Source organism: Ranitomeya variabilis, chromosome 1 (assembly GCF_051348905.1).
Source record: "Ranitomeya variabilis isolate aRanVar5 chromosome 1, aRanVar5.hap1, whole genome shotgun sequence".
NCBI lineage: Eukaryota > Metazoa > Chordata > Amphibia > Anura > Dendrobatidae > Ranitomeya > Ranitomeya variabilis.
Window position 1 is genome coordinate 907486543 of NC_135232.1, and position 16967 is coordinate 907503509.

At 45.7% G+C, this 16967-nt stretch overlaps 1 protein-coding gene across 1 annotated transcript; it reads right to left on the reverse strand.

The window, feature by feature from the left end:
* Window positions 1-1226: 1226 nt before the first annotated feature.
* On the reverse strand, window positions 1227-15581 carry OSTC (oligosaccharyltransferase complex non-catalytic subunit). The gene is made up of 5 exons (XM_077278993.1): window positions 15441-15581; window positions 15210-15367; window positions 6194-6287; window positions 3909-4106; window positions 1227-1466 (listed from the first exon to the last, which is right to left on the reverse strand). Exons 2-5 carry the CDS (start codon window positions 15346-15348, stop codon window positions 1448-1450), a joined length of 450 nt encoding a protein of 149 aa, XP_077135108.1. The 5' UTR covers window positions 15349-15367; window positions 15441-15581; the 3' UTR covers window positions 1227-1447.
* Window positions 15582-16967: the final 1386 nt, after the last annotated feature.

Below are 16967 nucleotides of genomic sequence, written 5' to 3' on the forward strand. Positions count from 1 at the left end.
CCTCCCCCCAACATCTACTGTTGGACAACATTGTGTAGTAGCCCATTCCCATTACAGTATTAAAAGGTTCCGTCAATATTAACCTAATGTGCACAGACAGCATGGCTCTATTCTTCTGTGCCAGAGGTCAGGAAAGGAGAAAAATTTGCCCAGCAGGTGACCTATGAAAGAGCATAATGAGCAAAGCCGTAGGATGTTAAAATGAGGAATTTCAGGACAAACTAATTAGCCGTTCTCTCTTAGGCATGTAATTCCCAATAATAATAAGAAAAGGACACTTGTGTAGCCTGACTTGTATAGCCTGTTGAGAGCCCTGCTTGCAACTGAAAAGAAGCCTCGACAAGCTGTAATAAAACATTTAAAATAACATTTAATAGATTCTCCAGTTAAAAAGAATAGATTAAAAAAATGTTTTGTGCCACCTGGACTTCTCTACCTCTACTGACGTTCCAACCACTGTGTATTTATTGTCTCTTCCTTATGTTCCAATGATCAGGAGGTCACTAAGTGACATCAGCTTGACCGATAGACATACTACTTCTGTGCAAAGCAGTCATTCACTTCTGGCACATGTGCAGAACAAGTAGTTCAACACATCAACCCTATAAAACAAGTGGCGTCCAGACCCCAAGACAGCAGCAGTAGAAAAAGCACAGTGGTCCAAGTGTCTCCCTACAACAGCCTGTTCCACTGCACAAAACAGAGCAAGAGTTACGTAAAACTGGTATACAGGAAACTGTTGTTCAGGAAGTGAACATACAGTTGAGCGGAAGTAAGAAAAAATACAGTCAGAAAATCCCTTTAAGCATTTTTTTTTCTACTGGACAACCCCTACATGCGAAGATCTCTTGACACAAACTCCAAATCAGGCTTCCTTTGGGGCTACAACATTTGCAAGGGAAGATCAATGATTATTTTTATTATTGGAGAATGGAGCTGGAGATGCAGGACCAGCCGATCTAGAAACAGGCACTTGTCATACTGCATTTTGGTTTTCCCTGTAGAACGAAAGCCATTAAACAGTGCCTGAAGACAGATACCATCCGTTCCCAACAGACCGTACTGCCTTATAAATGAGATTCTTTCTGGGAAATATGAGGGAATGTGTGACGAAAGCTCTGAAAGAAGCCTCCAACAAATGTGAACAGAGTCTAAGCTAGAACAAACTGCATGTTCTGGACTTACTGTATATATAATATTACAGTCTCATAATAATATCCAAAGTATTTAAACAAAAATTTTTTAATTCTGAACCAAAGACAACAAAGATGTGAAAACCCATATAGAAAAATATTTTGTTATTGGCGAACAATGTCCTTGAGGAAAACCCTTCAGCTTTTCTTCATGTATATCCAATCTCTACGTAGTTTAACAGTGTGGACGCTCTATTCCTTCCATTATTACTGCTTTAAAAACTGCAAATCGAAAGTGCTGACATCACAGGAGTTTAGCCCATTAGGTATCCGCTGCAAATAGAAAGAAAACGTGTATCAAAGTTTATTGCCAATAATAAATCACATTGTAACGTTAACAAATGCCGACTTTACAGGAATCCAATGTATACAGCCATAGTGACTCGTGTAGACTACGGACTGTGGCATGTAAGGGGTTAATGAAGCCACTGCAGAATCTGTGCTAGGAGCACCTATCGGGGGAGACAAGGGATCACTGCTGTGGTGAAGATGTACTGCCTCTTCACATACTGATAGAAACTCGCACATTCCATGAGAAAGTGAAGGGCAGTACAATGATGGGATCATAAATGGTTTATTTTAATAGCAGTTAAAAAAATAAATTGGTATCACCATAACAGGTCTGACCTGCAGAATAAAGTTCACAAGCAATAATAACCACACAGTGGATAAAATAAACAAGTCACATTAAGGGTAAATTCACACTAAGCAGGTTTTCCTTGCATTTTTGCTGCGGTTTTGACATGCTAGATTTGTCTATTGTGCATGTTGATAAAGTTTTTTTGGCACAAAACCACCACTGCAAAAAAATGATTCCTGTGTTTTTCACCACCAATGGGTGAAAAACGCTGAAAGCAGCAAGTGACATGCTCTATGTAAAAAAAAAAATGCATGATTAGTACAACTCTGCATGGACTGCCATGGTGATGCAGTTAAAGGGAACCTGTCACCAGTTTTTTAATGTGTTGCATTCCATAAAGTGGTATAAAAACCCCTGACTACTTCCGTATAACCCACAAAAGCCTTTTGAAACCCTCCTGCAATCTAAGCATATCCTGCCGGTCTGGTCAGCATCCTTGCTGAGTAGTCTCTCTCTCTCCTCTCGGCTTCTGATCGATGAGGACGACGCCTCGTGAGCATCCTAATAGCGGGGTGAAATCTCATGCCTGGGCAGAGACATCGTTGGCTCGCGCCTCCGCACTTTGCTCTGCCTTACTGCGGGTAGAGCCTAAAATAAAAGGGAACATGCACTCTTATGTTTTAGGCTCAGCCCACAGTAGGACAGAGTGAAGTGTACAGGCACGAGCCAGCAATTTCTCTGCGCAGGTGCGGGATTACGCCCAGCTAAGTGGATGACGCAGGAGATGCCATCCACATCCATCAGAGCAAGAGGTCGGCAATCAGAAACTGGCAGGAGGGATAGACACCTCAGCATCCTTGCTAATGGACCCACATTTTTCAAGACTTCTGCAATTCCCCCTGGCAGGCAAGAAAAGAGCTTCTGAACCAAACCCTAACTGACGACAACCTATTCTTGTCTTGTCAGTGTTTGGCGTTTATCACAAATTATTGAGTTTTTGTTTGTCCACCCGCTTTTTGAAGATGGATCTCAGGTTTTCAATGGGATTGAGATTTGGGGAGTTTCCTCACCATGGACTTAAAATGTCAATGTTTTGCTCGCCGAGTCACTTACGTTTCCACTTGTGGAATGGTGCTCCATCACACTGGAAAAAAAGCATTGTTCATCATCCAATTGTTCCTGGATCGTTGGGAGAAGTTGCTCTTAGAGGATTTTTAGATTCTGTTTCATTCATATCAGTGTTCTTGCAAGCACGTGGTCATGTAAAAACCTTGCTCCAGTATGATGGAGCTCCATGTCAGAACGCAAAAATGATAACGTGAATTGGCGAACAAAGACAGAAATTTTGCATCAATGATCAGAAAAGTCTGCAGAACTTCATCCCATTGAGAACCTGTGATCAGTCCTCAAAATGAGGGGGCAAAAAAAAAAAAAAACCACAAAAATTGTGATACACTTCAAATCACTGATTAGGCAAGAATGGGTGCCCATGAGTCAGGGTTGGGCCCAGATATCTAGCCCACCAGAGGGAATTGCAAAAGTCTTGTAAAATAAGGGTCAAATATTGAGTCTTTACATAATGCTCATGTATGTCAATAAAGCTTCTTTTACACTTGCCATGATTTTTGTGGCCCGTTTTTGCAGGCCGTATTGCCGTGATTCTCACGGTCTGCCGCAAAAATATTGCGGATCGCCGCTTTCCTGTTTTTCAATACTAGAGCAAAAGTATTGGAAAAAAAAAAAAAGGAGTTCTGCAAATACGGTAATCACGGCGTATTTTCAATGGGGCCGTGACCGCAAACCATGACAAATATCGAGCAGGCTCGATATTTTTTCACGGCCTTAAATACGGCCATACGACAAATTTATGCGGCCCCAGAGAAATCTATAGAAAGTGTAAAAGAAGCCCAAGAGTTTAAAAACTTCTGAAATGTTTAGAATTTTACTTAAAGGACCATAGAAACATCTGACAATAAAGAAGCAAACTTTCTGAAAACCCAAAATTGTGTCAGTTTCAAAACTTGTGGCCACGACTGCAGCTGCAGCACATGTAGAAGTCAGGTACCGATTTTTTAATAGTTGTGTAACCCTTTAAATGCCAACTCATTTTGAATTAAAAAATGACTGCTACTTACGGCAGTTTCATCCTCATAAAGACTCTGGCCATGAAAAAGCTTAGGAGAACACAGACAAACCCAATAAAAAGCAAAAGGAATCTGTTCAGCTTGGGAATATTTGGTGCATTCGACCTATCAAGGATTATAAAGCCTAAACCTCCCATTGTAAAAAGGAAGCTTGAAGCCAGGCCTTCCATTATATATTGCCCATTTACCCTGAAAGAAAAAAAAAAGAAACATTTTTAAACAATTTTGTTTTACACTTTATGAAATAACTTGTTTGACTTATGCAGACATTTTTATTCAGTTGTGTTGGATGTTTCCAAAAAAGGAACAAAAGTGTAACAATGAATATGAATTCTCTGCACCTGATGGAAAATTTTCTCATTCAGCTACATACTAGGCACCACGTTTACACAGCACATGCACAGTTATTTACTGTATAGTCACAACTACAGTGCCCTGCGTAAATAAGTACACCCCCTTTGAATAGTACAATTTTTAATCATTAAAAAAAAAAAATCCAACATTTTGGCAAGACAGTTTGATATAACTTTTTAAACCCATAACATGAAAGTACGGTTAATATAACTTAAAATATTCAAAATTACTCAAATTACTTGAGGCAAAAAATGAATACACCCCACATCAAAACCTACTACATCATGCATTTTGTATAACCTCAAGTCATGTTTGTCACATATTTTCTTTTCACATTCTTAAACAATAAACTATTTAAGGGTAAGTTCACACAGGGCGCTTTTTCTGCCGTTTTTATGCTAATTTTCAGCTGCTTTTTACAGCAAAGCCTATGAGATTTCAGAAATCTCATGCACACACATTGGTTTTTTGTGTCATCAGGATTTTGTGCTTTGCTGCTTTTTTTGCACACAGAGCATGTCACTTCTTTCAGCGTTTTTCACCCATTGGCTTGAATGGGTGTTGAAAAAAAGCTGCAAAAACGCAGGTACCATTCTTTGCAGCGTTTTTAATGCAGAAAGTCAATGGACATTAGCATGGACAAAGACAAAAAAACGCACCAAAAAAGGCAACAAATCCGCACCAAAAACTGCGTTTTTGCAGCAGCTTCTTTCCTGCCAAGAAGATCAGGTTTTGCTGCAGAAAAAAAAGCTGCGAAACGCCCTGTGTGAACTTGCCCTTAAAAGGGAAACTATGACCAGAAAAAACATTATTATCCTGCAGATAAGTAGATCTGCAAGCTAGTAGTGTTAACCTACCCAGTGCCCTCACAGAGCTTAATGCTGTGAGGAGAAAATAATTTTTTTGTTCCACCCAACAGCATTCGGTTTTAGCTAAGGGCGCAGCGCCAGCACTGATTCAGTCACCACTCTGAGTACACAGAGTGGCAGCTGTTACCGCGACCCCGGCCCTGACTGATAGTCGACCCAAATGCAGAGAGTGTAAGTCAGGACTGGTGGCGCGGTCACAGTAGCAGTGAATACAGGTTGGCAGCCTCACACTGCACTACTAATACCAGGCTACCAAGCTATTCTCACCACTGGAAGAAGGCGCCGCTGCCGCATACCTCAGGCAGCACCTTCTTCCAGCGGTGAGAACAGAATGGTTGCCAGGTATTAGTAGTGCAATGTCAGACTGTCAACCTGTGCTCACTGCTTGGCAACTAATGTCACCGCTCCCCTCTGAACACTGTAAGCAGTGATAGGGGGAAATTGCATCCCAAAGTACAGCTCTGACCAAAAAAAGATTATAAAATGGCACCTGGCTCCAACCACTGCTGTGAAATGGGGGGGGTGGGGGCTGCCGAGTTCACAGGTGAGGCAGCCACATTGTAGGAGATGCAGTCAGAATCCTACCGCAATCTCCTGTAGTCTGAGGCTGCCCTATGTGCTGTAAGGCCACATTCAAATGTTCAGTATTTTACCTCAGTTATTTACCTCAGTTTTTGTAAGCCAAAACCAGGAGTGGGTGAGAAATACAGAAGTGGTGACTTGTTTCTATTATACTTTCCCTCTGATTATTTCTCTCCTGGTTTTGGCTTACAAATACTGAGGAAAATGTTGATTCTGAAAGTAAAGTTAAGTTTTTCTGAGAAATCTGTTGGGGTGTACTCATTTATGTGAAGTACTGTATGTACTATAAGCATTAACTGTGAATATTATGCCTCCTTCGAGCGTTCATTTTGGGCACACCTACAAAGCCTAGGTTACTTCCTGCTGGGGTAATGTGAAGTTGTAAATGGCTAAATGCAAGATTCACCATGGTAGTCAAACTACACGCTTGCAATGATACAATCCCATACGGCCAGAATCTAGACATCTCACCTGTAGGCCAAAAAAGCCACTGGTCGCTGGTGGCCATGCTCATCGGTCATTGAGCCAACGCTGGGTGGTTCCACAATTACATCATAAATTATCCCTAGATAAAAGGGAAAAAAATGTTCAGTTAAGGATCAAAATCATCCAATATAACACTATGAAAAGTAAAACCATATTTTCAACTATGACTACAGCTAAAGGGTTTTCCAAGCATAATTTACAGTATGCTACTCCCTAGGCCTGTCAGTGTTATTAGAGTATATCTCAACCACATCTTTAACCCCTTCCCGACCTTTGAAGCCACGTAGGCGTCATGAAAGTCGGTGCCAATCCGACCTGTGACGCTTATGTGGAATGATCGCATCCCTGCAGAGCGGGTGAAAGGGTTAACTCCAATTTCACCCGATCTGCAGGGACAGGGGGAGTGGTACTTCAGCCCAGGGGGGTGGCTTTGCCCCCACGTGGCTACGATCGCTCTGATTGGCTGTTGAAAGTGCAACAGCCAATCAGAGCAATTTGCAATATTTCACCCATGAAAATGGTGAAATATTGCAATCCAGCCATGGCCGATGCTGCAATAGCATCTGCCATGGCTGGAAATCATGTTCTGCCCCCCCCCCACCGCCCCCAATCTCCTCCCCAGTTCTCCGTTCTGTCCAGTACCCCCCTCCGTCCCCCTGTCCGCTCCCCCGTGCTCCTGTTCGCTCCCCCGGTCCTCCGATCCCCCCCCTGTGCTCCGATCCACCCCCCACCACCCCCTCATACTTACCGAGCCTCCCGAAGTCGGTCCGTCTTCTCCCTGGGCGCCGCCATCTTCCAAAATGGCGCCGAATCTGCCGGCCGGCAAAGTACATTTTGATCACACACCCCCCCCCCCCCCCCCGTGGCTACGATCGCTCTGATTGGCTGTTGAAAGTGAAACTGCCAATCAGAGCGATTTGTAATATTTCACCTAAAAAACTGGTGAAATATTACAATCCAGCCATGGCCGATGCTGCAATATCATCGGCCATGGCTGGAAACACTGATGTGACCCCCCCACCCCACCGATCGCCCCCCCAAGCCACCGATCTGGCTTGGCAGATTCGTTCCAGGTATAGTTTGATCACTGTGATAAAACCTATCACAGTGATCAAAATAAAAAAAATAGTAAATGACACCCCCCCTTTATCACCCCCATAGGTAGGGACAATAATAAAATAAAGAAAATATTTTTTTTTCTTTTTCCACTAGGGTTAGAACTAGGGTTAGGGTTAGGGTTAGCGCATGTGCACACAGTGCGGATTTGGCTGCGGATCCGCAGCGGATTGGCCGCGGATCCGCAGCGGATTGGCCGCGGATCCGCAGCGGATTGGCCGCGGATCCGCAGCGGATTGGCCGCGGATCCGCAGCGGATTGGCCGCGGATCCGCCGCGGATCCGCAGCGGATTGCCCGCTGCGAATTCATAGCAGTTTTCCATCAGGTTTACAGTACCATGTACACCTATGGAAAACCAAATCCGCTGTGCCCATGGTGCGGAAAATTCCGTGCGGAAACGCTGCGTTGTATTTTCCGCAGCATGTCAATTCTTTGTGCGGATTCCGCAGCGTTTTACACCTGTTCCTCAATAGGAATCCGCAGGTGAAATCAGCACAAAAAAACACTGGAAATCCGCTGTAAATCCGCAGGTAAAACGCAGTGCCTTTTACCTGCAGATTTTTCAAAAATCGTGCGGAAAAATCTCACACGAATCCGCAACGTGGGCACATAGCCTTAGGGTTAGGGTTGGAATTAGGGCTAGGGTTGGAAATAGGGTTAAGATTAGGCTTGTGGTTAGGGTTACGGATAGGGTTAGGAGTGTGTTGGGGTTACAGTTGTTAGGGTTGGGATTAGGGTTGGGATTAGGGTTATGATTAGGGTTGGGATTAGGGTTACGGGTGTGTTGGGGTTGTGATTAGGGTTATGGCTACAGTTGGGATTAGGGTTAGGGGTGTGTTGGGGTTAGTGTTGGAGTTAGAATTGAGGGGTTTACACTGTTTGGGCACATCAGGGGTCTCCAAATGCAACATGGCACCACCATTGATTCCAGCCAATCTTGCGTTCAAAAAGTCAAATGGTGCTCCCTCCCTTCCAAGCCCCGACGTGTGCCCAAACAGTGGTTTACCCCCACATATGGGGTACCAGCGTACTCAGGACAAAATGGGCAACAACTGTTGGGTTCCAATTGCCCCTGTTACCCTTGCAAAAATAAAAACTTGCTAAAACATAATTTTTGAGGAAAGAACAATTATTTTTTATTTTCACGGCTCTGCGTTATAAACTTCTGTGAAGCACTTGGGGGTTGAAAGTGCTCACCACACATCTAGATAAGTTCCTTGGGGAGTCTAGTTTCCAAAATGGGGTCACTTGTGGGGTGTTTCTACTGTTTAGGCACATCAGGGGCTCTGCAAATGCAACGTGACGCCCGCAGACCATTCCATCAAAGTCTGCATTTCAAATGTCACTACTTCCCTTCCGAGCCCTGACGTGCGCCCAAACAGGGGTTTACCCCCACATATGGGGTATCAGCGTACTCACAACAAACTGGGCAACAAATATTGGGGTCCAATTTCTCCTGTTACCCTTGTGAAAATAAAAAATTGCTTGCTAAAACATCTTTTTTGAGGAAAGAAAAATGATTTTTTTTATTTTCACGGCTCTGCGTTGTAAACTTCTGTGAAGCACTTGGGGGTTCAAAGTGCTCACCACACATCTAGATAAGTTCCCTTGGGGGTCTAGTTTCCAAAATGGGGTCACTTGTGGGGAGTTCCCACTGTTTAGGCACATCAGGGGCTCTGCAAATGCAACCTGATGCCCGCAGAACATTCCATCAAAGTCTGCATTTCAAAAAGTCACTACTTCCCTTCCGAACCCCGACGTGTGCCAAAACAGTAGTTTACCCCCCACATATGGGGTATCAGCGTACTCAGGAGAAACTGGACAACAACTTTTGGGGTCCAATTTCTCCTGTTACACTTGGGAAAATAAAAAATTGTGGGCTAAAAAATAATTTTTGAGAAAAGAAAAATTCTTTTTTATTTTCATGGCTCTGCGTTATAAACTTCTGTGAAGCACTTGGGGGTTCAAAGTGCTCACCACACATCTAGATTAGTTCCTTGGGAGGTCTAGTTTCCAAAATGGGGTCACTTGTGGGGGAGCTCCAATGTTTAGGCACACAGGGGCTCTCCAAACGCGACATGGTGTCCGCTAATGATTGGAGCTAATTTTCCATTCAAAAAGCCAAATGGCGTGCCTTCCCTTCCGAGCCCTGCCGTGCGCCCAAACAGTGGTTTACCCCCACATATGAGGTATCGGCGTACTCAGGAGAAATTGCCCAACAAATTTTAGGATCTATTTTATCCTGTTGCCCATGTGAAAATGAAAAAATTGAGGCTAAAGTAAATTGTGTGTGAAAAAAAAGTACTTTTTCATTTTTACGGATCAATTTGTGAAGCACCTGAGGGTTTAAAGTGCTCACTATGCTTCTAGATAAGTTCCTTGGGGGGTCTAGTTTCCAAAATGGGGTCACTTGTGGGGGAGCTCCAATGTTTAGGCACACGGGGGCTCTCCAAACGCGACATGGTGTCCGCTAAAGATTGGAGCCAATTTTTCATTGAAAAAGTCAAATGGCACTCCTTCCCTTCCGAGCCCTGCCGTGCGCCCAAACAGTGGTTTACCCCCACATATGAGGTATCAGCGTACTCAGGACAAATTGGACAACAACGTTCGTGGTCCAGTTTCTCCTTTTACCCTTGGGAAAATAAAAAAATTGTTGCTAAAAGATCATTTTTGTGACTAAAAAGTTAAATGTTCATTTTTTACTTCCATGTTGCTTCTGCCGCTGTGAGACACCTGAAGGGTTAATAAACTTCTTGAATGTGGTTTTGAGCACCTTGAGGGGTGCAGTTTTTAGAATGGTGTCACTTTTGGGTATTTTCAGCCATATAGAACCCTCAAAATGACTTCAAATGTGAGGTGGTCCCTAAAAAAAATGGTTTTGTAAATTTTGTTGTAAAAATGAGAAATCACTGGTCAAATTTTAACCCTTATAACTTCCTAGCAAAAAAAAAAATTTGTTTCCAAAATTGTGCTGATGTAAAGTAGACATGTGGGAAATGTTATTTATTAACTATTTTGTGTCACATAACTCTCTGGTTTAACAGAATAAAAATTCAAAATGTGAAAATTGCGAAATTTTCAAAATTTTCACCAAATTTCCGTTTTTTTTCACAAATAAACTCAGAAATTATCCACCTAAATTTACCTCTAACATGAAGCCCAATATGTCACGAAAAAACAATCTCAGAATCGCTAGGATCCGTTGAAGCGTTTCTGAGTTATTACCTCATAAAGGGACACTGGTCAGAATTGCAAAAAACGGCCAGGTCATTAAGGCCAAAATAGGCTGGGTCATGAAGGGGTTAATAGTTGTCGTTGACAGGGAGCAGCGGTGACGGCACAACTACAGCACACATGGTTGCTGCAGCCAATCACTGGGCTTAGCGTTCTTCTGCTAACAGCAACCAATCATGTGTGCTGTAATCATGATATCACCACTGCAGCCTGTCAAAGACTGTCTGCAGCAGAAGAGAATTCCCCATGCTGGAGCAGCAGTGGGTGAGTAGCATTCACATTGTAATTGCTAACTTTGGTAAGCCTGAAGAGCTAAAAAAAAAAAATTAACACATGTGGAATTATATACTTAACAAAAAAGTGTGAAACAACTGAAATTAGGTCTTATAATCAAGGTTCTTCAAAGTCAGCTCACCCCAAACCATCTCGATTGCGTTCAGGTCTGGTGACTGTGGAGGCCAGGTCATCTGACGTAGCACCCCATCACTCTCCTTCTTGGTCAAATAGCCCTTACACAGCCTGGAGGTGTGTTTGGGGTCATTGTCCTGTTGAAAAACAAATGATGGTCCAACTAAACGCAAACCGGATGGAATAGCATGCCGCTGCAAGATGCTGTGGTAGCCATGCTGGTTCAGTATGCCTTCAATTTTGAATAACTCCCCAACAGTGTCACCAGCAAAGCACCCCCACACCATCACACCTCCCCCTCCATGCTTCACGGTGGGAACCAGGCATGTAGAGTCCATCTGTTCACCCTTTCTGCATCGCATAAAGACACGGTGGTTGGAACCAAAGATCTCAAATTTGATCTCATCAGACCAAAGCACAGATTTCCACTGGTCTAATGTCCATTCCTTGTGTTCTTTAGCCCAATCAAGTCTCTTCTGCTTGTTTTCTGTTCTTAGCAGTGGTTTCCTAGCAGCTATTTTACCATGAAGGCCTGCTGCACAAAGTCTCCTCGTAACAGTTGTTGTAGAGATGTGTCTGCTGCTAGAACTCTGTGTGGCATTGACCTGGTCTCTAATCTGAGCTGCTGTTAACCTGCGATTTCTGAGGCTGGTGACTCGGATAAACTTATCCTCAGAAGCAGAGATGACTCTTGGTCTTCTTTTCCTGGGGCGGTTTTCATGTGAGCCAGTTTCTTTGTAGCGCTTAATGGTTTTTGCCACTGCACTTAGGGATACTTTCAAAGTTTTCCCAATTTTTCGGACTGACTGACCTTCATTTCTTAAAGTAATGATGCCCACTCGTTTTTCTCTACTTAGCTGCTTTTTTCTTGCCATAATACAAATTCTAACAGTCTATTCAGTAGGACTATCAGCTGTGTATCCACCAGACTTCTGCACAACAAAACTGATGGATCCCAATCCCATTTATAAGGCAAGAAATCCCACTTATTAAACCTGTCAGGGCACACCTGTGAAGTGAAAACCATTCCTGGTGACTACCTCGAAGCTCATCAAGAGAATGCCAAGAGTGTGAAAAGCAGTCATCAAAGCAAAAGGTGGCTACTTTGAAGAACCTAGAATATAAGACCTAATTTCAGTTGTTTCACACTTTTTTGTTAAGTATATAATTCCACATGTGTCAACTTATAGTTTTGATGCCTTCAGTGTGAATGTACAATTTTCATAGTCATGAAAATACAGAAAAATCTTTAAATGAGAAGGTGTGTCCAAACTTTTGGTCTGTACTGTGTGTAATATATATATATATATATATATATATATATATATATATATATATATATATATATATATATATATATATATATATATATATATATATATATATATATATTTTTTTTTGGATGTCATACTAAAATTACTACCTTCTAAATGGCATAAAATATTAAAGCACGAGCGCACTGTAAGGCTACCTGCACACATTGCGGATTTTGATGCGGATCTGCGGCATTTTTGGACACAGAATTGCATGAAATCCGCAGTGTAGTGCACAAGCAATGTTAATCAATTGGAAATTGACAATTGGTGTGCACATGCTGCGGAAAAAAAGTGCGCATTTGCAGCGTTTTATTTTCTGCATCATGTCAATTCTTTTTACGGATCTGCAGCGTTTCTGCACCCATTGACTTCCATTGTGTCAGGCAACTCCGCTAGTTTAAAAAAGATCTGCATAGTTGCCTGCGAGAAACGCTGCAGATCGGGAGGAGGAAGAGTGTGTGGGCGGAGACTGTGTGCGGAGAAGATGTGCGCGTCTGTGTGCGCGGGGCATGCACATACCAGGATGGAGATGAGGAACCATGCACATACCAGGATGGGGATGAGGAACCATGCACATACCAGGATGGGGATGAGGAACCATGCACATACCAGGATGGGGATGAGGAACCATGCACATACCAGGATGGGGATGAGGAACCATGCACATACCAGGATGGGGATGAGGAACCATGCACATACCAGGATGGGGATGAGGAACCATGCACATACCAGGATGGGGATGAGGAACCATGCACATACCAGGATGGGGATGAGGAACCATGCACATACCAGGATGGGGATGAGGAACCATGCACATACCAGGATGGGGATGAGGAACCATGCACATACCAGGATGGGGATGAGGGGGCCATGCACATACCAGGATGGGGATGAGGGGGCCATGCACATACCAGGATGGGGATGAGGGGGCCATGCACATACCAGGATGGGGATGAGGGGGCCATGCACATACCAGGATGGGGATGAGGGGGCCATGCACATACCAGGATGGGGATGAGGGGGCCATGCATACCAGGATGGGGATGAGGGGGCCATGCATACCAGGATGGGGATGAGGGGGCCATGCATACCAGGATGGGGATGAGGGGGCCATGCATACCAGGATGGGGATGAGGGGGCCATGCATACCAGGATAGGGAAGAGGGGGCCATGCATACCAGGATGGGGATGAGGAGGCCATGCATACCAGGATGGGGATGAGGAGGCCATGCATACCAGGATGGGGATGAGGAGGCCATGCATACCAGGATGGGGATGAGGAGGCCATGCATACCAGGATGGGGATGAGGAGGCCATGCATATCAGGATGGGGATGAGGAGGCCATGCATATCAGGATGGGGATGAGGAGGCCATGCATATCAGGATGGGGATGAGGAGGCCATGCATATCAGGATGGGGATGAGGAGGCCATGCATACCAGGATGAGGAGGCCATGCATACTAGGATGAAGGTACTGTATATTCTCCCTGCAGCTGCTTGTTTCTAGTGATCAGGGGTGTGCAGAGAGGTATTACAGCCACTGCTAACTGTACAGAGAGAGCAGCTGTAATCACTAGCCGGCACACTAACACCCTGGTCTACACACATACACGTTACAGAGCAGACTGTGAAAGTGCTGGGAAAGTGATCACAGCCACACTCACTGTATAATGAGTGGTGACTGTAGCAGCTCCCTGCAACGCCCTGATGAATGGAAGCCAATAGTGGCAGGGAAAATTAATTTTCTCCCTGTATTCGCACTTCCAGCCGGGAATACAGAATTTAAAATGTTATTTTACCTGCAGATTAACTCCCTCATCTGCGGCTAAATAACGTTTCTGGACAGGACAGAAGCCGTTTAAATAATTTTTGTTACAACACAAACAAACACGTCAAGTACACCACAAAGACGTGATGTGAAACAGGCCTTAGGGTATCTGACACATTTGTGCATATAACCTGCAGATTATCTGTTCTCTCCCATGTTGCAAGCAGTGAGGAGCTACACTAGTAAGCTGTATAGCAAAGACCTAGCAGGCTCCTTACCTGGGAGCCCGGCGACCTCAGACGGCCAGTGAGCTACGCAAGGAGCAGTACACTACTGCATGCACATATACTAATACAGAGATTGCACCTTTCTTCCTAACTGTAGTGATGTTCCTGTGTGATCACTCCTGGAGATGAAAAATGGCCACAGCTGATTGGAGCGTGTCAGTGTGCAGGGACGCACCCGAGCTGTCAATATAGCCACGTTCTACAGGACACACCCGGCGTGGACGTGCCACCTGCCCACACCACACAGCTCTGGGGGCCCTGGCCAGATTCCAGGAGGTCAGTCAGGCCCGTATCACTAAGGCTACGTTCACATTTGCGGTCAGCGCCGCAGCGTCGGGCGCCGCAGCGGCGCCGCATGCGTCATGCGCCCCTATATTTAACATGGGGGTGCATGGACATGCGTTGTGCTGCGTTTTGCGCCGCATGGCCGCAAGCGTTGGACGCAAGAAACGCATCAAGTTGCATTTTTTTTGCGTCCAACTTTCGGCCAAAAACGACGCATGCGGCGCAAAACGCAGCGTTTTAGCGTGCGTTTTGCCGCGTTTTTGTTTGCGTTGTGCGCTGCGGCGCCGACGCTGCGGCGCACAACGCAAATGTGAACGTAGCCTATTATGTGCATCGCCCAGAACGCAGGGAGGGTTACACAGAGGGAACACGGCCATCTGTGCCGGAGACTGGGATCAGTGGCGCCCCCAGCAGGTGACCACACGGCACCGCCATGCACACCTGAGTGTGGTGAGAGGACCCTCCTGTGTGATGATGCCGGAGGGGAGGCCATCCGGCCAGTGGTGACGGCAGCTGTCTGTCTGCAGGTCACGGGGCGCACAGGGGAAAGGTCGGCAGCAGGCACCGGCCCCGCACACCACTCACCTCCAGTGATGAGGAAGTAGGAGACCACCACAATGGCGTACACCGTCATAGCGGAGGGCATGTGCAGCCACGAAGGCTTCTTCAGCTTCAGGTTCGGACATTCCAGCACGGTGAATGGTATTCGGTACAAGCTCTCCATGCTGCAGCCTGACAGCTCCCTGCAATACACAGGCACTGAGGAATGGCGGCCACGTACACAACACGGGCATAGCCCGGGACACAGACACCTACCTCCAGCAGTGACTGACGGCACCGGACCGCTGGCCTGACGTGGCGGCGCAGCCGGAGAGGGGCGGGACACAGGAAGCAGTCACAGAGGCCGGAGAGGGGCGGGGAGTCGGGACACAGTAGAGGGGCGGGGACACAGGCAGCAGTCAGTGCGATTGGAGAGGGGCGGGGACACAGGGAGTAGTCACTGAGGCCGGAGAGGGCGTGGACACAGGAGAGGGGCGGGGACACAGGCAGCAGTCACTGAGGCTGGAGAGGGGAGAGGATAGAGGAGGTAGTCATTGAAGCCGGAGAGGGGCGGGGACACAGGGAGCAGTTACTGAGGCAGGTGAGGGGCGGAGACAAAAGATAGGGACGGGCACAACAGAAAAGGGGCGGGGACACAAGTGAGGGGCGGGCACTCAGACAGCAGTCACTGGCGCTACTGCAGTTGCAGTTCCAGTCCCAAAGGGATGGCGGCAGTGTGTGCGCACAGCGCTCTACAGTGGTGACTACACACTGTCGCCGTGTGGATGTGACAGGACCCTGCTGGCTCAAGCTCATCACATAAAGGGTTAATGTTATGCAAATGTGCCATAATTAGGTAATAAGTGTCGGTCCCCCCTCTGGGACCCTCGGGCCCACTGGAATGTGTCCTGCTTTCTCCACAGAAGTCTATGGGAGTTAGGTGACCAGGTGGGCTCTTCAGGTCTCCTAGCTGGTAGTGGGCACAGAGAGCGCGGCCACCTGTCCATGCATCCCATGCCTTATGCAATGATCAGACACGCTTTCTGGATTGTGTATTTTGTGTGATACTAGGTGAAGAGCGCCGCGTTGCCCGGGCGTACTACCTACCGTGGTTATGACAAACTAGATGGTGGCCCGATTCTAACGTATCGGGTATTCTAGAATATGCATGTCCACGTAGAATATTGCCCAGCCACGTAGTGTATTGTCCAGTGATGTAGTGTATTGCCCAGTGACGTAGTATATTGCCCAGTGACGTAGTATATTGCCCAGTGACGTAGTATATTGCCCAGTTACGTAGTATATTGCCCAGTGATGTAGTGTATTGCCCAGTGACGTAGTATATTGCCCAGTGACGTAGTATATTGCCCAGTGATGTAGTGTATTGCCCAGTGACGTAGTATATTGCCCAGCCACGTAGTATATTGCCCAGTGATGTAGTATATTGTCCAGTAACGTAGTATATTGCCCAGTGACGTAGTATACAGCACAGAGCCACGTAGTATATTGCCCAGCCACGTAGTATATTGCCCAGCCACGTAGTATATTGTCCAGTGACGTAGTATACAGCACAGAGCCACGTAGTATATTGCCCAACCACGTAGTATATTGCACAGCGACGTAGTATACAGCACAGAGCCACGTAGTATATTGCCCAGTTACGTAGTATATTGCCCAGTCACATAGTATATTGCCCAGTCACGTAGTATATTGCCCAGTGACGTAGTATATTGCCCAGTGACGTAGTATATTGTCCAGTCACGTAGTATATTGCCCAGTGATGTAGTGTATTGCCCAGTGACG

Excerpts from the sequence above, each read along its gene's own strand:
- OSTC (XM_077278993.1), bottom strand. The coding sequence starts at position 15,348 with ATGGAGAGCTTGTACCGAATACCATTCACCGTGCTGGAATGTCCGAAC. Across the intron at positions 6,288-15,209 it reads CTACTTCCTCATCACTGGAG|GGATAATTTATGATGTAATT; the intron begins GTGAGTGGTGTG and ends CCTTTTATCTAG. Across the intron at positions 4,107-6,193 it reads GTGGCTTTTTTGGCCTACAG|GGTAAATGGGCAATATATAA; the intron begins GTGAGATGTCTA and ends TTTTTCTTTCAG.